A 22,010-nucleotide genomic window follows, 5' to 3' on the forward strand; every position below is an offset into this window, starting at 1 on the left:
GTCACACAAACTCTGTATTGGATTTACTCACTTTCCTGAAGTCTTTCTGCTGGTTTGGACCCAAACCTAATCCATCTGTTTGCAAGCAAACTGTTTCAAGTTTAACTGTATTTTGAGCTGTAAGGTTTGTGGGATTTCTCTTTTCTTTGTTTTTGTTTTTCTTTTCCTTTAAAATGGTATGTATGTCACTCTACACTATTCTTACTCAACAGCTACACCTACACATCTCTCAAGATCAAGAGTTGTTGGGCTCTCACATTAGAATTCAAAACTGCCTTAAATTAATTGTTTCCATTGGCATTTATTCAACCAAAGCTAATTCTCCAGGATGGCCATGCAAAGGGAATGCAAAAGGGACACACCTACACCAGCTAGAAATGGAAAAGCTTTCTTGAAAAATAAAAAACCAAACCAACAACCAACCAAAACAAAACCACAGAACAAAACACTCACAGTGTTCAGGGTGTATTTGCTCAATTCTCTCATTTCCAGTTGTTATGAAGAGAACAACCAGAGGGGTTTAGAGCCTAAGTCACTGTAAATCAGCACATTGGAACTGACTTTCTTACAACTAAAGAACCTGGTGGATTCTGGCTCAATATATTGCCAGTAGTTTATGTTACTATTATTAAACAAATTCTCTAAATCTATCCAGTAAGTGCTCCTTGTCAGCACTTCCAACTTCTATTCTAAAACAGGTTCCAAAATGCAGGTGAATCTCTCTATTCTTGGACTAGATCAGCTGTCCCTGATAGAGCACATCACCATTCACAGGAAAAAAATGAAGTACATGATACACCTCTCACCTTCACAATATGTTAACTATACAACTGTTTTCATTCTCTGGTTCCTAAAGTTAACCATGTGACAAATTAGAAGCCAAAAAGGACAATTTTGTTCGTAAGAACTACTAATGCAAACATATTCTTCTGAACTTCCAGTCCTCAGTTGAGAAAATAAATCACATTTTGTTCAACAGAGTGTTTGTGGAATTGTTCCATGCACAGAAAAAGCACTTTTTCCTACTCACCTCCTGGAGGCCTGACAATTGTTACAGCATCACTTATCAAGCTGCCCTGGCTGTTGGATGCAGTCACTTGCACTGTGGAGTTAGAAAATAGAATCAGGCCTTTAATGGTACCCACACATTGAATTTCCTGCTGCTGCAGAACATCTGAGTATCATTTACCACAGAATAATGAGCATTATCTGTCATGAAAAAGCAAGAAAGTGGGGAGAAGAACAAATATTAGACCTTGTGTCTGCTACAATTCAGTCTTTAGGAACTAAGTCTTATTCCTACTCAGAAGAAGACTTGCTGGTTTTAGCAACAACACACACACATGAAACTCTGGCTATTGGGGAGAAAAAATATTATTCATCATTTCTCCTGCTTTTGGCAACAGTTTATGGTACCTGTAAATCTTGGAAAATAAACAAACATGAAGTAACCCTGCAGTTGCAGAGCTGACTGCTCTATACTGCAAACAGGAGCCAGCTCTCAGAAATTACTGATCTTCTAGAAAAGTTGTGGGATAACTGCAGATTCCAAACATTAGTGTTAATTCTTGTGCCTATGATACACTGGTAAAAATTTCTGAATTCACCAGAAAAATGCTCACCTTAGGAGTTTATAAGCTAACTCATTGCACAGAGCAGAGAAAGTCACCTGAAGTAACACCTGCTTTCCAGCATGGCCTGCAGTCCCCTCACAGATAAAAGGATTGGAAGGATTCATTTGATCAGCTGAAATCATCAGAGGACACCACAGCAACCTCCATGTCCTTTGCAAACCTTTTAAGATCTCAAACTTAAGACAAAACAATATTCTGCCCTACAAAAATAAAGAAACCCTTTCCAAAATACCCAGTAAGACTAGAAAATAAAAAAAAAAATACATGTCAGGTAGCAATATTTTTCAGATCAATGAAGAGTTCACTCACATATCTGAGAGCAAAGCTGAGCTCGTTTAAAGATTATCCTGTATTTCCAACATATAAAGCCCTCTATAAATGATTAATATTATTACTACTGTTCATCATTCCATGGAGAGCTCTCACAGTGAAGTCAAAGGAAATTCTCTGTTACAAACAACAGCAGAATCACACAAGTCTAAGATCACAGGTATGAGAATCAGACTAAATAGAATATAAAGAATATAACTATTAAAAATATTGTAAGTGAAGTCAGGCATTGTCACAGGTAGCAGACTGAATATTCACATCTGAGTCCTCTACAAAACCTAGATAAGATGGAATTACAAAAACTCTAGAAAAGCAATGTTTTAATTAATTTTTTAAGAGAAACTCCTTGGATTTTATTCAAGTTTTAAATGAGCTGTTAAAATTGAAATGCTATTAAATCTGAAAACAGTTTTCCAATCTCCCACATTTCCATGATGTGCTCTAACACGTGTGTGTGCAGCACATTTCAGTCCTGCTCACAGGACATTTTACCACAGATGAGGGATCTGGATTTTCTCCTGATTTGGGGATTCCTACAAACAATCTCTGATTTACTTACGGTGCAGGTCCACGCCATTCCATGATTTTGGTGTTCACAGAGTGGCACAAAGGGTGTTTTCAGGGATTCTTCTGGTAACACATGACACACTTATTTTCTGAGGTTTTGTGGAGGGGGGGGCAGTTTTGTAGAACTCTTTGTAAACCTGCCTTGTAGCCCAGTTCCTTATTGCTCAAATTCTCCCTGGATGACACCGTGCCAAAGCACCAGAGCACCCGGACAGACTCCAGCAGGGTGAAGGTGGGATGGTTTCGTGGAGCCTGATGGATTCACTTTGGATTTCACTGAAGTTTACACAAGCCTCAGACCCCGTTTTAGATACAGCAATGAAGGCAAAACTTCTTATCCTGCCAGAAGAACAACCATGTTTCACACATTCCACACACAGAATCCTGCAGGAGCAAAGTTATTTTGTCTGACATTATTCTCATGGACCCAGGCTGCTCAACCAGCACCACAAAAATGCATCCACATTCCTTGAACTCAGCTCTTCAATTGTACCTCAAACCCTCCTTCTGCACCTTTGTGAAACTGTCCCTGGGTGTGATTTGGGAGCAGATACAACCCAGCATACCTAGGTAGCCTCATCTCCTCGGATGGTAAGACTGATGGGGAGATACACAACAGGTTAGCAAAGGCATACAGTGCTTTTGGAAAGCTTCATAAAAGAGTTTGGCGAAACAAACACCTGAAGAAAAGTACAGAGATCAGTGTTTACAGAGCCACAGTGCTGTCTACTCTCTTCTACGGATCTGAATCCTGGGTCATCTACCACCACCAGCTGCGACTCCTAGAACGCTTCCGTCAATGCTGCCTCTGCACAATCCTAAACATCCACTGGTCAGATTATGTGACCAATACATCTGTTCTAGAACAAGCAGCAGTCACAAGTATTGAGGCCATGTTGCTGAGAATACAGCTGTGATGGGCAGGGCACGTCTCCAGCATGAAGGACCAACCACCGCCTCCCTAGATCCTGCTCTATGGTGAACTTGCCACCGGCTGTTGCAAGAGAGGAGCCCCAAAGAGAAGATACAAGGACTCCCTGAAACAACATCTCAACCTTGGCCATATTGACCACCATAACTGGTCTGCTCTGGCCTCAAATCGGGAGGCCTGGAGAAACACCATCTATAACGCTGCTGATGCTTTTGAGAACGCACGCAGGATCACTCTTGAGGAGAAAAGACAATGCAGAAAGAACTGTGTCTTGCAGAATATACCACCTAAGGAGTCTTTCTACTGTACCTTTTGCAACAGGACATGTCTATCTCATATTGGCCTTTTCAACCACCAACGCTCTTGCAACAAACTTGGGTAGTGCCCTCCCCAAATCTTCATTTGCGAAACCCAGCCATGATGAGTATTCTTACTGGATATAACTGTGATATATGTACATCTATATTTTTGCTCTAGCTCTGCTATTTGGGTTTTTTTCTCTCTGGGAAGTAAGCTTTTTTGCTGGGTCTCAGGGACTTGGTGGGAAGCCAGGTCCAAAGCAACACATGGCTGCAGCACAGGGCTTGCTGCTGTGCCACCTCCTGGGGTGCTGGGCCTGGGAGGACACAGGGGTCACAGAGTGGGGCACTGTGTGGGGACACAGTGATAACTGTGGCTGCCCAGGCTGGAGAAGAGAAGGTTTTGGGGTGACCTTGCAGCCCCTTCTAGTGCCAAAAAGAGGCTCCAAGGGAGTTGGAGATGGATTTTGGACGAGGGCCTGGAGTGACAGGACAAGGGGAATAGCTTCACACCGGCAGAGGGCAGGGTGACATTGGCAGTGGCCCTGAAATGGGGTGAGAAGGCTCAGGCAGCAGCTTGTCCTTTAGCCAAGGTGGCTTCTCTCGGGGAAAGCCCCAGCCAGGGCTCAGCTTGTCCCACAAGCCTGGGGCCAGGGGTGCTGAGGGGGGAGTGTCCCGCTGCCTGCGGGACAGCCCAGGAAGGACACGGTCGGCTCGGCACACTCAGCACCGTGCAGCTGAAGGACACCAGGGCTTTGGGCACATTGTTGCAGCTTTATTCATCCCCAGTCCTTTAGCCAAGGCAAGCTGCACCTCTGCCGGGCTCACGGCCAGCAGCAGCGCAGTGCTCGCAGGAGGCCTCTTGGTCTTTGCTGCACGAAAGGACTCCTCAGAATGGAGGCTGTCCGAGCTGCCAGGGAGCTGACAGAGATGTCCCAGTCTCTCTCCAAGGGTTGAAGCGCTGTGAGGGAGAGAAACAGAGCCCAGATAAAACCCCCTGTCTGCAGAGAGCCTCTGGATTCCCGACAGACCACACTCCCCACTCACCGCTCAGGATGTCAGCCTGACTCTCTGTGGTCTGCTCCCTCAGGCGCCGTGTGATGAGTCCTGGGCACAGAGCTCCATTAGCCCCTGCTCCCCAGCCTGCTCCCAGTATCAGGGCCCCCAGTCCTACCCTTCTCCCCCTCAGCAGGGCTGAGCCCAGGAGCCCCCAGAAGCTCAGGGCAGTGGGACTGAGCAAGGCGGTCACCAAGCCCTGCTGTGTGGGCAGGGCTGGCAGAGGGAGGCAAGGCCCTGCCTGGGGTGGCCAGGCATTGCTGGGGCAGCCCCAGGACTGTCCCTCGTTGCTGGGGCAGCAGTGGCACAGGGGCCAGGCTGCCCCAGAGGCACTGCAGGGGCTGGCACTCACCAATGAACCTGACGGCCGCCAGGCGCACGTTGGCCTGAGGGTCCTGCAGGTAGGGCAGGCTCTGATGGATGAAGTCTTCAGCCCTGCTCCTGCTCTTCTGAAGCTGCAGAGAGAACAAGGCATGTCTCTCCAGGGCTGTCACTGGGGCAGTTGGCTGGAGCAGTGCCTCCTGCCAGCACCTCCTGGGATGGAGAGGCCTCCCCTCCTGCTGGCTACAGGGAGGGGACAGGGGCCAGCAGAAGAGCCCCTGGGGCTCTGTTCTTGAGGGCAGCAACAGGGATGCAGCTCCAGGCTCTGCCCAGCTGCAGAGCCCCCAGCCCAGACATGGGATGGGGACAGCCCTCCCCCAGCCCGGGCCCCTCAGCTTGTCCTTACCAAGCACGCTCCAAGCTCCCACAGCCGCTCTCTCTGCAGCAGGTGCTTGAGCGTCTTCCACTTCAGCAGCTCGGCGGCAGCAAGAAGGGCTTCCCTGGAGGCCTGCAGGACAGCATGTGCTGAGAGATGGCCTGGGGGCCTGGGCAAGGAGACATCTTGGCTCTGTTCCTGGGGGATCCTGCCTTTAGGAATCTGGGACATGCCCTAGCCCAAAAGTCTGGGAGCCTTTTGGGGACAGCCCTGGGGGACAAGAGTGGAAGCTCAAAGGCCTGGTCTCCGACACAGCCTGTGGGGATGCCTCTGCTCAGGCCGTGGGAGTCAGGGGCTGCTGCCGAGCCCTGCAGGAGCAGGCAGGGCAGGTGTTGCACAGGGCCGTGCCAGCTTCTTTGGCTGTGCTGGGGGAGCGTTGCCCACTGCCAGCTGCCCTTGCCCCGATGCCCAGGAGCCCTGGGGGTGTCAGCTCAGTCCTCTGTGTGTCAGGGCTCAGCCTTCAAACCTGTACCTTGGCCACGCTGGGGACCTGGTCGCTCATGCGGAAGAGGAGAGGCACCAGTGCTCGCCACACCTCCTTCCTCATCCTCTTCTCATCCCTGCGGACCACCAACTGCAGCAGTTCTGTGAGCATGCGGATGGAGAGCTCTCGCAGCTCGCTGCACTCCTGGTAGGAAGCAGGAAAAGGGAGCTTTGCAAACAGCAGCTCCCTGCCCACAGTGCAGAGGGCCCTGATCATGGCTGCGGGGAGGGCAGCGGCTCCAGCCTCACATCCCAGAAGAAGCAGCACTGGGCTGCACGGCCCAGAAGCCATCCCAGGAGAGCCCAGGGGAGTGGAGCTGGCTCCAAGTGCTGCTCGCAGGGCTGGGCTGCAGGGCAGCTGTCATTGCCCAGTGCCCATCTGAGGGGCTCAGGCTCCACATCAGCCTTACCGAGTCAAAGAGGGGCAGGAGCCTCCCCACAAGCTGCACAGCGATGAAGCTGGCCTTGGTCTTCTTCAGCTGACGCAGAACGTTTCGCAAGGCCAGCAGGATCTTCACCTGGGCATCTTTGCTGCCAACTTGCAGGATCTTCATCATGCCCGGCAGGAAGAGTTCAATGTTTCTGGCCTGTAGAGAGAAGAGAATGTCCATTGGGTGAAGAGGGTTGTGCCTGAAAAGCTCCCCAGGCAGCCACCCCAGGCCCTACCATGGCAGGGAGTGCGTTTGGAGCAGTCACCCCACATTGTGAGTCCCAGGCCAGGCCAAGCCACTGCTTTCCACCCAGCCCCAGCCCCCGTTTGCCGACAGGGCTGCCCCTGACACCGCCCTGCTCACCATCTCGGCTCTCTGCGACAGCCCGACGAGCCCTTCCAGCAGCAGCCTGGCCGTCCTCACGTTTGGACAGCCCTGATGGCTCTCGAGGTCGGGCTCCTCAGCCAACTCCTCCCACTCAGCCTTCCTGGAGGATGACTGCAGGAGCAAACAGAGCCATGAGGGGCCAGCAGAGCCTGCAGGGCTGGTGGGAGGGGACCAGGGCCTTTGGTGGTCACTCACAGCCATGGGCTGGGTGCGGGGGCCTTCTGCGGAGCAGCGGAAGCACTGTCTGTGCAGCAGGTTGGCAAAGCCCTCCAAGATCTTGGCCAGTGTCTCCGGCATGGAGGACATCAGCTCCCACAGCTCCGGCGCAGTGCTGGAAGGCAGAGAAGGCAGAGCACTGTCAGCAGGGCTGCCTCAGCCACAGGGCTGTGGCCTGGAGCAGCCCCCCAGAACCTGCCCCTTGGAGCCCTGGCTGCGCGTCTCTGGGGGCCCTGCCCGCGCGGGCAGGACGGGGCTGAGGGCGTGTTCCCCGTGGGGCTGGAGCACCGTGCTGGCTCTGGGCTGGCTGGGCCAGCTTTGGCTGCTGTGAAGCAGGGCTGGAAAGCGTGGGGGGATGGAGGGCCTGACTCTGCAGGCTGTCCTGCAGCATTCCTTGGCTCTGGCAGCCAGAGAGTCTCGGGGTCCCTCTCCCCACAGGGAACAAGCCCACCCTCAAGGCCATCAGGGCCAGTACCTGTCTCCTTGAAGAGCCGCCTTGCACAGGAGGATGACCACTGTGATGGGGTACAGGTTGGTCATCAGGCGAAGCAGTGACTCCGCTTTCTCCCACGCTGCCTGTGTGCTGCAGTATGGCAGGCTCTCAAGGATGCTGCTGACTGTCTTGGGTGCCTGCAAGGAATACAGGTGAGGATGGCACTGCCCCCGGAGTGCAGCCATGTGCTCAGTTGCCCTTCCCATTCCTCTCTGCTGCCTTGAGGTGGCTTGGGGGGCCCGAGTCACCTGTGCTTGGGAGGGAGGGATGCAGGGAGGAACAAGGCCCAAGAGGGCTGAAGGGCACGACAATGCAGCCACAGCCCACTTACATCTGTCAGCCAGACGTCCGGGTCCTCCAAGGCCACATCCAGCAGGCTGCTGGGCACCTGCTGGTCGAGGATGCTGGCATCTCCCAACGCCTCGATGGCCACGATGATGACATCCGTCCTCTCGTGGGACTGCAGGTATTTTCCAAAGGCCTATGGCAGCAAGGAAGGAAGACACGTTGCGCTGAGTGCCCTGATGGTGCTGCTTGGCTGAGCAGCTCGAGCGGCCCTGGCCAGACGTGCCCACCACTGCTGACAGCAGTGCCCACAGCAAAGCTGGCAGCAGTGCCTGCAGTCCCTGCATGGCAGAGGATGAGCAGAGAGGGCCCTCCTGCTGGGGGCGGAGGGCTCATGGGCACAGGCTGCTGGCCCCACCAAGAACCAGGGACTTGCTGGTGGCCAGGAGCACTGGAGCTCCTGCTGGGGCTGAAGCTGCTGCTGGGCCACTGGAGTGCAGCCCTCGTGCTATCCCTGCTCAAGGATGGCAGGAACCCTCTCCCCAGAGAGCTGAGGGCACGCCAGCCCCACTGCTGCAGGGTCCTTTGGCTCACAGCAGTGCCCTGCTGGTGCCACGGACAGGAGTCCCAGCAAGGGCACAGCTCCTTACCTTGGCACAGTCCCTGGGGCTCAGAGAACACAGCACGGAGGTGGTCACAGCTTTCCGGTGGACTTGGCCTGCTCTGTCCTTTAGCCTGGATTCAACTAAACACCAGGGCCAACACACAAGAGTCAGGAAGGCAGAGCAGCTTTGCCAGCCAGCTCATCAAACCTCCTGGCATCTGCTGGCAAGGGGGCAGGACAGGAGCAGTCCAGGATTTTGGGAGGGCATCAGGAACAGCTTCTTGCTACAGGCACTGGAGGGACCAGCCAGGGTGGGGGATCTGCTCTTCCCCACCAGGGAAGACGTGGCTTTGGGACAGGGAAGTCAAGAGGGACTTTGGCTGTGGGGCCCACAAACCAGCAGGCTGCAAAATCCTGAAAGGAAGGGGAGGAAGGAGAGCAGCAGCAAACAGATCCTGGCCTTGAGCAGAGCGTCCAGGCTCTGCAGCAAAGGGGCAGCTGGGAAGCTCTGGGAAGCAGCTGGGAGGGGCAAAGGGGGTCAGGAAGCAGATCTCTCAGGAGATGTCTGTGTGCAGAGTAGATGAAGCCCAGCACTGCTCTGCCTATTTTACTTACAGATGAACTCAGCCAGGGCAAAAAGAGCATGGAAAGCTGCACAGCTTGTCTGCTCCTCAGAGAACCGGAAAAGGATGAGATGCCCCAGCAGCTTTCCTAGGAGTGGGAGTTGGATCTCCCCAGAGCAGACAGGTCCAGCAGTGCCTCTTCTGACGTTGGCATGGGCCTGGATGAGGGAGGCATGAACAGAAGGGCTGAGGGCACAAAGGTGGTGCCAAAGCCCCCCTTTCGAGAGTCTGCCCAGGGCTGGATTCCTGGGGAGATCAGGTTTTGCAGAGCCCTGCGTCCCTGTCTCTCAGAGCAGCCATGTGGGCAGCAGCCCTGGCCTGGAGAGCAGCAGGGATGGGGGCATGGCCTGGCTGGAGGGGGCCTGGTCCTTACCTGCAGAGTGGAATAGTCGGACAGCACACAGGCCAGCACATCGATCCTTGCCATGGCCCTCTCCCTCACAGCCTCTCCCTTGCATCTGGTGAAGTCCAGCAGCAGCTGGGACAAGAGAAACAGCGGGTGAGCCCTGGGAGCAGACTCCAACACCAGCAGCAGCACAGCTCCACTGCTGGGCCGCACTCGCCCCATCCCTCAAGGCTTCCTCTCCCCTCCAGCAAAGCCTGCAGTGGGGTGTCTGCCCCAGGTCAGGCACAAAGGTCCAGATCCAACCTCATGGCCAAGGAGGAGGGCAGGTGCCACCCTCTGCAGCCCCTGTGCTCCACAAGAGCCTGGGGCCTGCCCCTGCTTCCCCACAGGAGGTGGGCACCCTCCCTGCAGGGCACTCTGCCTGTTCAGCACTGCTCTGGGCACCACTCAGCCAGCAGTGGGCAAACCCTCCCCTCCAGGGTGAGGAACAGCCCTGGGACTCCCCCCCTTTTTGCTTGTGCCAGACCTCCAAGATGCCCTGCAGCTCCTCGCTGACTTGAGAGGCAGGAAAGCTGAGCACCATTGTCCTCAGCATGCTGTCCATGGAGTTCAGGGTCTGCAAGGAACACAGAGAGCAATGGCAGTCATTCTGCTGTTCCTCCCAGCCCCAGGAGAGCCATCTGAACCCCCCATGCCACCGGAGGAGAAGGAGGATGCCCACACTTTCCCAGGAGAGACATGGGCATAGACAATCTGCGAGGGCAGAGCAGCCTGTGGCACGGGATGCGGCCAGGCCCACGGGAAGGGGACAGAGGTACGAGGGGGGAAGTACCCTGCCCTACCTGGGATCCCTGCTCCTGTGGCAGCATGGGCTAGCCAGGGAGCAGGCCAGAGGGGCTGGAGGCCCTTGGAGCTTAGCCAGCACTTACCTTGATGTAGAGGGCAAGGTCCTCTTTTGGCATTTCCTTCTCTGCAGGCAGCCAGAAGACACTTGAGAAACACTCACGGAGGAGGCTTTTGGCTTTGCCCTCCAGCGCTGTGTCCACCAAGCTGCAGGGAGAGGGCAGGACACTGGTTGCACATGGGTGCTGGGAGCAGCCCCTCGACGACTCGTGTGGGTGGCATCGGACCTCTGGGCCAGGGGGCCCACGACAGATGGGCAGGTACCTCAATTTCTCCAGAGCCAGCATGGAAAGATACCGAAGGTCTGTGCACAACTGGTCCCTTGGTTCTTCTTCCAGCAGCGCCTGCAGAGCACAACCGGGATGGCACCTGGCAGCTGCCAGCACCCAGGGCCTCCAGTCCCTGACCCACACAAGTGCTGTCCACACAGGCTGCCCGTGCCAGGGGGCTTTGCTCCCTTCGCCACATTGCCCAGAGTGCCCTCACCTTGATGTTCTCTGCCAGCTGGTACATGTCACAGAACAGATCCAGGCCCTGGGTCAGGCCATGCTTCAGGGCGCTTCGGCACAGCACGGAGATGCTCTGAAGAAATGTGGCCTTGTCTCTCTCCTCCTGCCAGCCAGGGGACAGAGACACAAACATGGACTGTGAGTGGGCGGACACAGCCAGCGGGACCGCAGCACTGGGGGTGCAGTGCCCTGCAGGAGAAGCAGCCCTGCCCTGCCAGCACCCCTCCAGCAGCCTGGCAGCACAGCCCCTGCCAGCAGACAGCAGCACAGCCGCCCTCCAGCTGGCCACAGTTACCTTGTTGGGGTTGGTGACAAAGGCCAGGATGGAATCAACAGCTTCCTGCTCCTCCTTGTAGATGGGCAACCAGCTGGCATCTAAGGGGAGAAAGAGCAGGGAGAGCTGCAGAGGGTCCAGCGAGAGGAGGGAGCAAAGGATATCTGCCCTCCACCCAGCTCTCTGCCCACTGCCTTGGCACAGCCTTCCCTTGCAGCTCCTGGCTGGAGGGTGCCTGGCAGAGGAGCTGCCATGCCTGGGAAAGCCCCAGTGCCCCGGGCTGAGGAAGGCAATGGCAGACAGGCAGGAAAGGCCCAGGCTCCCACAGCACAGCTGCCTCCTGCCAGCCCAGCTGGCCCTCGCTGCCCACAGCCCAGAGCCCCTCTGCCCTGTCCTTCTTTGGGAGAGGCTGTGCTGGGGCCACGCTCCAGCCCTGAGCAGTCCCAGCTTTCAGGCAACATCATGGCTGACCCCCAGGACCCCCACTGTCAGCTGGCCAGGAAAGTGGGATCCCGGTGTGCTACAGGGTGTGGTGGTGGGCACCAGCCCTGCCCAGCCCCACAGGGCCCCTCACTCACCCAGCTTGAGGGGCTGCATGGTGGTCACCTCACAGGAGGATGGAAGTTGCAGACCTGGAGAGCGGCTCTCCTGGGAAGAGCTGTCTTCCATCCAGGCCTGCCTGGGGCAGGCGGGGGGTCTCCTCTCCATCCTGTGAATCAAAGAACACAGGGGAGCCTGCCTACGGAGGGCGTCCGAATGGTGGAGTCGAACACCCTCGGGAAAAATGCTGTGGCCAAATCGCCTCAGGCAAAGCGCCTCAGGAAAAAGGCCTCAGCAAAAGGCCTCAACCAAAAGGCCTCAACCAAAAGGTCAAGGCAAAGCACCTCAGCCGAAAGGCCAAGGCAAAGTGCCTCAACCAAAAGGCCTCAGCAAAAGGCCTCAGCCAAAAGGCCAAGGCAAAAGGCCTCAGCCAAAAGGCCAAGGCAAAGTGCCTCAGCCCAAAGGCCAAGGCAAAGTGCCTCAGCCAAAAGGCCTCAGCAAAGCGCCTCAGCCCAAAGGCCAAGGCAAAGCACCTCAGGCAAAGCGCCTCAGCCAAAAGACCTCGGCCCAAATGCCTCAGGCAAAAATGCTTCGGCAAAATGCCTCAGCAAAACACGAAGTTCCCACGGGGCCACCAAGGGTCGTGGACAAGATGTGGACTGCAGTTGGGGGCTTCTCGCCAGCGCCGCACTCCTCTCCTGTCCGGTCGCCGTCCTGACGGACACTGACCCACCGTGGGCCACAGTCGTGCTGAGCACACCTGCTGCAGTGGGTGTCACAAAGGGCCCCTCTGTGACACGCTGTCAGCCGCTAGCCACAGGTCCCAGTGCTTGTTGACATGGTACCTGCCCCCAGCAATGGGTCCCAGGGAGCCACCACGCAGGCAGGAACAGGCAGGGTGTCCCTGGGGACACAGGCCTGCCTCAGCCCTTGCTGCCCAGTTGCCCTCAGGGTATCTCCAGGCCCCACTTTACTCTCATGTCTCCTCGGAACATCCCAAGGAACCCCATGTTCAGACAGCCCTGCGTGCCCCCAGGACATCCCTTTCCTGTCCCTACACTGCAGAGCCTGGCCTCAGAGCCCTTCAGTCACAGTAAATGCATAACGTTTGCTCAAGCTTAAAAGAAACCATGGCTTTTGTCACCTTTTCTCTTTCTCCCACTGACCAGCAAGAGCTTTTCCCCACTCAACAGCTCTTCCAGCACCAGGCTGCTAGGAGCCCCCCCAAGGCCTTTGCCACACCCCAGGCCCCTGCGCAGCACCTCGAGCTGCCCCAGGGGTGGTTGAGTGACCCTGCCAGGCTGGTGGAGTCCTGGGGGGGTTTAGGGCTGAAGGGGGAGGATGGCACCCAGGGGGATCCAGCTGGAAGGGCCGGGATCCTCAGCGTGCCGAGAGCTGTCATCTGCTGGCACAGCCCAGCTGAGCAACCGCATTGGTCCATCTGAGGGGCCAGGAGCTGTAGTCCTGCTGCTCTTGCCTCAGTTCTGTGTCTCTTCTACAGAATCAGACCAAAGAAGCTCCCAGAAGCCCAAAGGGCCCAGGAACAGCCCCTCTCTGACAGCCCCAGAGGTGCCCTGGAGCTGCCTGCCAGCCCAGCTGGCCCTCTCTGCCCACAGCCCAGAGCCCCTCTGCCCTGTCCTTCTTTGGGAGAGGCTGTGCTGGGGCTGAGCTCCAGCCCTGAGCAGTCCCAGCTTTCAGGCAACATCATGGCTGACCCCCAGGACCCCCGTGGGTCAGGAAAAATACACAGCTCAGGGGGGGCAACCCCTACAATAAATAACGCAAGTGGTCGTTGTTTTTCTGCTTTGCTCAATCCCGGAATTCGCTGCTGCAGCGGACCCGTGTCTAAAGCTGCTCTTTCCAAGTCTCATAGTCCTGGTGTTCACCTACAAAAAATTGATGAATTTAAAAAAAAGAAAAGATGTGGCAGTGCTGTTCATGAAGCCTTCAGCAGTCACCAAGAGTTCTGTTCTGCAGAGATTTCAACTATTTCCTAAATTCCACACTCGTGGCTTCAGGCCATGACTTGCCAGAGCAGTCCCAGAGCTGGCCACTGCCCAGAGATGCCCTGGGGCAGCTCCAGTGCCCAAGTGGGACAAGTGGCCCGGGGTGTGTGGGAGCCCTTTGGAGCAGGAGCTGGTGGGCAGGAAGGGCCCATATGGGGAGGGGCAGGGAATCCCCCCCTGCAGCCCTGCTGCCCAGGCTGAGGAGGGTCCTCTCCAGCCCACAGCACATCCTGTGCCCCTGGGGGCTGGGCTGCCAGGGCTGTTCCCAAGAACTGACTGGCCAAGGTGAGGAGTGTCAGAGATTGAAATGGTTCATGACTGTCCTGGGTTAAAAAGGGTTTTCCCCTGGAGTTGAAAAGTGGTTAACCCCAGGAGGTGGTATTCTTGGTGTTGACCCAATCAGCACCCCTGCAAAATTAAACATATCACAACAGACCAGAAAATAAGAGATTACGTAGCTGAAAGAAGAGCAGCAGCCATGGTCTGAGACCATGAGGAGAGAGAGGGGCCAGGGAGCCCCGCTGGGGGCCAAGACCCCCCAGCCCCCCGGCTGGGGCTGTAGAAACTCGGAACAGTGTTAAACTGGGCCGAGTACTGTGGCCAAGAGCCGAGGGAGTTTTTCTCCACTGTGAGTGGGCAGCAGGAGCGGCGGCAGAGACAGCACCGAACAGAGAGCTGTGGCTGAGAGCCAAGAAGACAGTCAGCAGGAGTGAGGTGGCACAGAGCCAAGCTGAGAGACACAGAGATGCCTGACGGAGAGACAGAGCACCAGGCTCAGCAGAGACTGTTTGGGGTGAGCCTGGTTTTATTTCTCCAAACCCTTTGAGACCCCTCTTGGGAGGAGGGGGTGGACTTCCACCTGAAGGGGGTCCTGAAATGCAGCAGCAACTAGAGAGAGAGAGAGAGAGAGAAGTTGAGAAGCTCAGAGATGTCCTGGAGCTGGACCAGGACAGCCAGGAGGAATGTGGAGGGGGGAAGAGGCCTTCCTGCCCCCCTTCGCCATGCTGACAGTTTGAGACGGAGCAAAGGAGCTCTGCTAGAACGCTTGGGGCAAAAACTGAACTGAAAGTCCTAAATGTTCTGACTCAGGAGGAACTTGAATCCCCTGAGGAAGGGACTGTCAGGGGTGCCCAGTACCCCGTGATATGACTGTGGAGAGGTGAGCCTTGTCCCTGCTTTCGCAGTCCACGGGAGAGAGACCTTCAGCTGGAGCTGAAGGGCTGAGGGGTGAGAGAAGCCCCCTGTGTTGTAATGGAGAGAGAGAGAGATTTTCCAGCTACGACAAATCCAGCTATGACTGCTGCCTTGAAGAGGAGAGACACTGCTGCTCTGAAAGTGGATAGGATCTTTTCATCTTCCCCTCAGAACTTTTATTGGAGGGAAAGGAAGGATTTGATCTAATGTAAATATATTGCTTTTCCATAGGAGAGATAGTTAGAATTGTGTATATAATGTATTATAGTATTTATTTGTGTAAGTAATAAACTGTAATATAATTCCCTTCCCCCCATACTGAGCTATGTTTTGTCTGAAAACCTTCTCACACTGAAACAAACTGGGGGGGGGGGCTAGGACTTGGAAATTGGATTTTTGAGGGTCTCAAACTGCCACAATGATTTATGCATTCTAGGATTGCCAGGGCACTTTTGCAGGCTGGGAAGAGGCAGCTGGACCCATCCCCCCTGCCAGTGCTGCTGAAGGTGTCAAGCCCTGAAAAGGCGAGAAGAGCCGTGTTTACCAGGCCCCTCACGGGAACTCTGCGCAGGCCCAGCAGACCTTGGAGGCTCGAGGCACGGCCCGGGACACCATCCATGGATATAATAACTCATAACTTCTTGGAGTGTGGGGGCTTCCCTCCCCCACCCCCAACAGATCAAGGCCACCACTTCAACTGACAGACATTGGACCTGCAACTCCCAAGTTCCATCGCTGGACCCCGTGGGTGGTGACCACAGACATCTTCCCACTCTCAGCTTTGCTTTCCCTTACTCTCCCTCACCCTTATCCTGCCTTTCCCGTATGCATTTTCCCTAAAGGTTCTCTTTATGCCATATTGCTGTAGATGAGAGATAGAGATGATAACACCCAAAATGGCAACATACCTGTTTACCTTTGAAATAAAATTGTTCAAAAATAAACCCTACTTATATGTTTTCATACACCAATTATTTGGTCTCATTTCACTCTAATCCACCCCAAGGGATTTATTATTAAGAATCTGGGTTACCCCCCCCTTTCTGGGGTGGGTGGTAACAGACCCCTTGTAGCAGGATGTTCTACCTGGAAAAGAATCTGATGGGAGAATGCAAGCAATGCAAGCTCTCTGTGGTGAGTTACTGTTGGTGCCAAGGGGTTGGTTTAGTGTTGAATTGTGCCAAACCCAGCCTGGTTCCCCAACCTTCCAACACACATCCTGCTTTTGGAAGCAGAGTTTGACAGATCAGCTGCTCACTGGCCTGGGAATATGTGACTGAGATCCATCAGTGACAAAGCATAAAAGCCCAAGGCCAACTTTCCTAGAGCAGATTCATCCAAAGACTTTCTTGAACTCTGTGTGGAGCTTCTGCTGCGAAGCAGGGACAGCTCTTGATGGTCACTGCCCGGGGGTAAAAGAAAGAGAGAGATCTGCCTTGATTTATTTTTGTCAGACACCACCAGGGCCTCCCCGCTTCCTTCCGGGATCGGACACCGCCGGCGGCCCCGGCCCTGCCGGGCTCCATCAGCCTGAGCAATTGCTGCCAAGGAGGGGCCGGGGGCTTCCTCTTGGCCTTCGTCTCCCTGGCGCTGGGGCTCGGTTTCTACCTGCGCCAGAAGGTGAGGGGGGTCCCAGGGGGTCGTGTGTCCCCCCAGAGCGTCTGTGCCCCCCCGGGGACCCCCCACCCCGCTGTCACCCCCTTTTCTCTCCCCACAGAGCTCCTGAGCCGGCGGCGGCCGCAGCCCCTCCCCGGGACCTCGGGCCCAGCCTGGACCCCTCCTGTCCCTGTGAGGATTTTGGGGGGTCGTGTGTCCCCCCCTCCCCTGCTGCCACTCCTGATCCCAGGAAAGCTTCCCAGTTCTCCCCAGTCCTGGTTATTGCGGGGCAGTGGGGGAGGGGCTTGGGGGAATCCCAAGGGGTGGAGCAGAGTTTGGGGGGGGCAGAACTGGCTCCAGGATGGATCGGGAATAGGGACTCCCCTGTTTCCCCCCATGTAAACCCACTCTGGGGGGGCTTTGGGAGTGCACCTGCCCCTCAGTAGGCACCCAGCTCATCCCAAAAGGTGCTGGGAACCCCTCAAAACCTTCTTAGAGCTCCCCGAGAACCCCCAAACACACTCAAAGCCCACCCAGGACCTCACCCAACCCCTTCTCTGGGGGGACTTCTCTGGGCACTGGTGGTGCTGGGAGCCCCCCCAGCTGCTTTGGGCGAGGAGTTCTTAGGTGAGCGGGGGGTGGGAAGGGGGAGGTCAGTGGGAAAAGGGGGGGTTAGGGGGGATAAAGGGGTAGTGGGACCCCAAACTGAGTGGGAGGGGAGTGAGACCCCTCAAAAGTGGAGGGGGGGACCATTGAGAATGATGGGAAATAAGTGGGAGAGGTCAGGAGAGTGGGGAAAGAGGAGGGTGGGACCCCCAAACTGAGCATGAGAGGGCTGGGGAGTGGGGAGATGATGTGGAAGGGGTGAGAGAGGGGGGAAAAATGGGGATTGGGACCCCCAGAGTGATCCTAATTGGGGCTGGGGATTGAGTGGACTATGAAAAACTGGGAGGAACAGGGAGAAGGGTAAAAGAGCAGGGGTAGTGTGGTGGGATAAACGGTCCCATGGGAGCCTTTGGGCACAGGAGGGCTGGGAAAGGGGGGTGGCCCCTCTGAGCTCCCAACTTACTGTACGGTGCTGGGGGCTGCTGGATCCAATCTCAACCTTGGATCATGCCAACAGTTTCAGTTTAGAGGAATTACAGAAGTGTGACTGAATCACTTTGGTCCCCTAGGTTTTATTGATGGTAAATCAGATCTATTGATAAAAAGGAATTTATTTAGGGATACAAATGATCAGACAAAAGATCTTCATCAGAATTACTTAGTGCACAATATATACACTAAAACTACCAGGAGTACAGGATAAGATAGGACAGTGCTCTACACTAAAGCAATTGTTGAAGCAATTCTACTCAAGCTGCCACAAAACGAGAAATTTTTAATTAGAGACAGATGGAACTCCCCCAGACCAACGCTGGTGGGGAGATCTCTGCTCTCAACCTCCAGGAGTGACCCTGGGGGGGGCCCCAGCCAAGACAGGAATCTCCACACACCCTTCAGAAGGGTTCTGTTGTCAGAACCTGCCCCTGGGAAAGGGGACTGGCCCTTTGTGGTCAAAAGGGATGGAGTGACAGTCACTGGACTCCAGGGGTTGCCTCACCATCAGGGGCTTCATTCGGGGTGGAAGCAGCGGCCGAAGCTCTTCCTGCAGTCGGGGCACTGGTGGGGCTTCCCTTACTGGTGGGTCCGTTGGTGTTGGGTCAAGGTAGAGCTCTGGGTGAAGCTCTTCCCACACTCCCCACACTTGTAGGGCCTCTCCCCGGTGTGGATGCGCCGGTGGGTGATGAGGTTGCAGTTCTGGTTAAAGCCCTTCCCGCAGTCGGTGCAGCGGAAGGGCCTCTCATCCGTGTGCGTCCGCTCATGCCTGACGAGATTCCCGCTGGTCTGAAACCTCTTCCCACATTCCCCACACGTGTATGGCCGTTCCCCAGTGTGGATGAGTTGGTGTTTGCGAAGGGTGGAGCTGTCACTGAAGCTCTTCCCACATTCCCCACATAGGTAGGGACGTTCCCCAGTGTGAATGTGCTGGTGTCTGAGTAGGTCTGTGCTCTTCCTGAACCTCTTCCCACATTCCAAGCATCTGAAGGGCTTCTCCCTACTGGGAGGCTGCTCAGGGACCACCAGGTCAGAGCTCCCCCTCAAGCTCTGGCCGCCTTCCTGGCACAGGCTGACTCTTTCCTCCTCAGAGCACCCTGGGCTGGCTTTGGAGCCCCTCCTGCGGGGGGATCTCCGGCCCTTTTCCTCCCCGCTGCCTTCCTGCACCGGGGAGCCCTTCAAAACGGCCTCTCCCACCAGGGTCTCACGGGGGGATTTGTCCTCCGGGCTCTCCGTCCTCAGCTCGGGGCCTGGGGCAGGAAGCAAGAAGGACAGGCAGGGGATTTGCCTCCGACCCACAGGGAAGGCCAAGGACATCCCCCCAACTCCGGCCCCGGCAGGACGGCGGCGCCAGCGGGGTTGTCCTGCAGCCGGGGCCATGCTGGGCTGACAGAGCCAGCACAACACCCGCCCAAAGGGACACTGACTTCCTCCTCACCTGCCTGGGGGGCCCAAGGCATCTTCCTCTTCCTCGCAGCCTCCTCCTCCATCCGCCCAAGCTTTGGGAAGGACAAATCCTGATGGGGGGGAAAACAAGGGCTGAGCACGTTGGCTTGGGGGTTCCTCCTGCCCAAGTCCATCTCTAGAGCTCGCTGAGCATCCTGTGACCATAAAAACCTCCCAAACACCAAGACTCAGCCCAGAAAACCCCAAATCATCGAGATTCAGGCAAAAGCCTGTAAGAAATAGTGAGAAGACTCCTGCCCTCCCAAACTGAAAAGCTGAGATTCACCTAAAAATACTCTAAAATATGAAGATTAGCCCAAAAAAATTCTCCTAAGATTTCCCCTTCTCTGGTTTCCCCCCTCTAGGGTTCAGAGAGTCTCCCCTGTCTGGGATGTTGGGAGTGTTGGGTGTCCCAAGGCTCCCTTCTCCTCTGATTCTCGCCTTCGGGATGCTGCATTCAAAGAAATTCCCCCTCTCCAGGTTCTCCACTTTGTTGTCTTAGGGGATCCCAGGGGTCCCCACTGTCCAGGCTTCCCCTTCTCCGTGCCCCCCCTCTCCAGGCTCTCAGGGCTCTCGAAGCTCCTCCCTCTCTCCAGCCTCCCTCGCTCTCCAGGGATCAAGGCATGGGGACACTGAGGCACCCCCACGGCAACCCCGCTCCCGCTCTCCCCACTCCCCTCAGCCCCCCCCTCCCACCCCTTTCCCATCAGGCCCCCAAACCCCGGCTTCCCCCAGCTCCCTTTGGGGGTGACCCACCCGCTCTTTTCCCTTCTCTCTGTACAAAATTGCTTCCCAATATCCACCCTAAACCTCCCCTGGCACAGCTCAAGACCCAGCCCTCTTGTCCTACTGCTGCTTCCTGGCAGAACAGCCCCAGCCCCACCTGGCTCCAACCTCCTGGCAGGGACTTGCAGACAGTCAGGAGGTCTCCCCTGAGCCTCCTCTTCTCCAGCCTCAACACCCCCAGCTCCCTCAGCCTCTCCTCACACCACTTGTGCTCCACTCCCTTCCCCAGCCTCGCTGCTCTTCTCTGGATCCTCTGACCCCAAAAATGCTCCCCCTCCCATAGAAAGGCCAAGGGCATCTGGGGACAGTTGGGGGGCTTTGTGGGGCACTGGGTGATTACTGGGACACATTGGGACACACTGGGGGGAACCAGAGGGCATTGGGAGGACTGGGGGGTTACTGAGGGACACTGGGAGGGTACTGGGAGGGACTGGAGGTAAACTGGGGCACACTGGGGGGCACTGGAAGAGAACTGGGGACTTACTGGGGGATTACCAAGATACATGGAGGGACACTGGCAGGTTACTGGGCCATACTGGGGGTTACTGGGTGCTCACTGCAGGATCACTGGGCCATACTGGGGGGCAGTGGGAGGTCACTGGGACACACTGGCTGGTCACTGAGGGGGTTACTGGGCCATACTGAGGGTCACTGGGAGGTCACTGGGATATACTGGGGGCACTGGGATCCCCTTACCTGGATGTGGTACATCTCCCCCCCGGATTTTGGGGGGCATCCCTAGGACCCCTCCCCTGGGGGCTGGGGGATCCCCTGAGCCCCACTGCTGGGCTTTATGGGACACCCTAAAATCCTCTCAAAACCCCTGAAATCCCCCTTTGACCCATCAAAACCTTCTCAAGGTCCCCTCAAATCCCCTCAGAGATCTCATCCCTCCCCAGCACCCCCCAAACCCTCTCAGTGACCCGTAAAACCCATCTGGGACCCCCCAAACCCATTCAGGGACCCCACAATCCCCTTCGGGGACCTTCAAAACTGTCTGAGACCCACTAAACCCCGTAGAGACCCCAAAACTGCCTAAAAGATCCCTGCAAAGCCCCCGAAGACTCCTAAACCTCCTCACAGACTCTCAAAGCCCACCTAGGATACCTCAAATCTTCTCAGAAACCAAAACCCATTTAGAGACCCCCAAACCCCTTCATGGACCTTCAATCTCCCCCCTGAGACCCCTCAGGACACCGAACCCCCTCAGGGACCCCTCACAACGTCCCTGGCAATCCCCGAACCCCCCCACTAGACCCCTCCGAGCCCTCCAGCCTTTCCACCCACACCCGCGCTCCCCGCAGCCCCCGAGGGGATCCCCAGACCCCGCTCTCGCCGCCCCCCCGCCAACTCACCCAGCGAAGTGCAGCGACCGCAGGCGAGTCCTCCTCACTCCCGACCACGAGGCCAAAATGGCGCTCGCTCCGCGCGCCCTCCGCCTTTACAGACCCGCCCCGCAGCCAATCAGCGCGCGGTCACGGCCCCTGCCCGCCCCCCGCCTGCGCGGGGCATTGTGGGAGTTGTAGTCCTTGCGGCGGGAAGGATGGGACTTTTTTTTGTTTTTCTGTCTTCTTTTATTTTCTCTTTTTTTCTTTCTTTTTTCTTTCTTCTTTCTTTTCTTCCCTTTTTTCTGTCTCTTTTTTCTTTTTTCTCTTTTTTCTTTTTTCTTTCTTTTTGTCTCATTTTTTCCTGTTTTTTCTTCTTTTTTTTTTCTCTTTTTTTCTCCTTTTTCTCTTTTTTCTCTCTTTTTTTACTTTGTTTTTTTTCTTATTATTTCCATTTCCCTTTTTTTTACACTGTTTTCTATCAGTTGTACTTTCAAGGAAGATTTATACTCAGATCAAAACAATCAGCAACAACAAACCTGTGTCTTTGGCACAGGGGAAGGAATTTAGTGCTTGAGGGGTTACATTCCACAGGCTCCCCTGGGGATCAGCTCATGCTCGGACAGTGAGAACAGTAAGAACATTCCTAATAAAAATGCCAGAGGGAAGGGAGCGGAGGGGGAGCAGGGGCAGGAAAAGGAAGCAGAGCGATGGAAGATGGGCTGGGGCGGTCGGGGCTGGGGGAAGGCAGGCTGGACAATGCCTTGTTTGGTCCAGCAGCTGGACCAACTCCAGGGCAGGTGTCGGGGGAGCCTCTGCCACACGGACATGGACAAACAGACCCTACAAAAGCTCTCAGAGGGGTTGGGGGCTCTGGGCGGGGCTGCGCTC

General features: G+C 55.8%; 1 protein-coding gene and 1 pseudogene across 6 annotated transcripts in view; one reads left to right on the plus strand and one right to left on the minus strand.

Annotated features, from left to right (window-relative positions):
* Window positions 1-22,010, plus strand: part of LOC127474815 (zinc finger protein 208-like) — a 1,262,639-nt pseudogene that overhangs the window by 1,092,592 nt on the left and 148,037 nt on the right.
* The window catches only part of LOC127474909 (zinc finger protein with KRAB and SCAN domains 1-like), an 81,606-nt gene that overhangs the window by 31,171 nt on the left and 28,425 nt on the right, over window positions 1-22,010 (minus strand). For 3 of the 6 annotated variants that reach the window (XM_051796238.1, XM_051796234.1, XM_051796237.1), the window contains one exon: window positions 19,001-19,079. The exons of the other annotated variants lie outside the window; for them this stretch is intronic. In XM_051796238.1, coding sequence (XP_051652198.1) covers window positions 19,001-19,052 — 52 coding nt within the window. In that variant the 5' untranslated portion in view covers window positions 19,053-19,079. The remainder of the gene's footprint in view (window positions 1-19,000; window positions 19,080-22,010) is intronic. 6 annotated transcript variants of the gene reach the window in all.

This window comes from Manacus candei, unplaced genomic scaffold, assembly GCF_025592945.1.
Source record: "Manacus candei isolate 608988 ecotype Guabito, Panama unplaced genomic scaffold, ASM2559294v1 h1tg000045l, whole genome shotgun sequence".
Taxonomy (NCBI): domain Eukaryota; kingdom Metazoa; phylum Chordata; class Aves; order Passeriformes; family Pipridae; genus Manacus; species Manacus candei.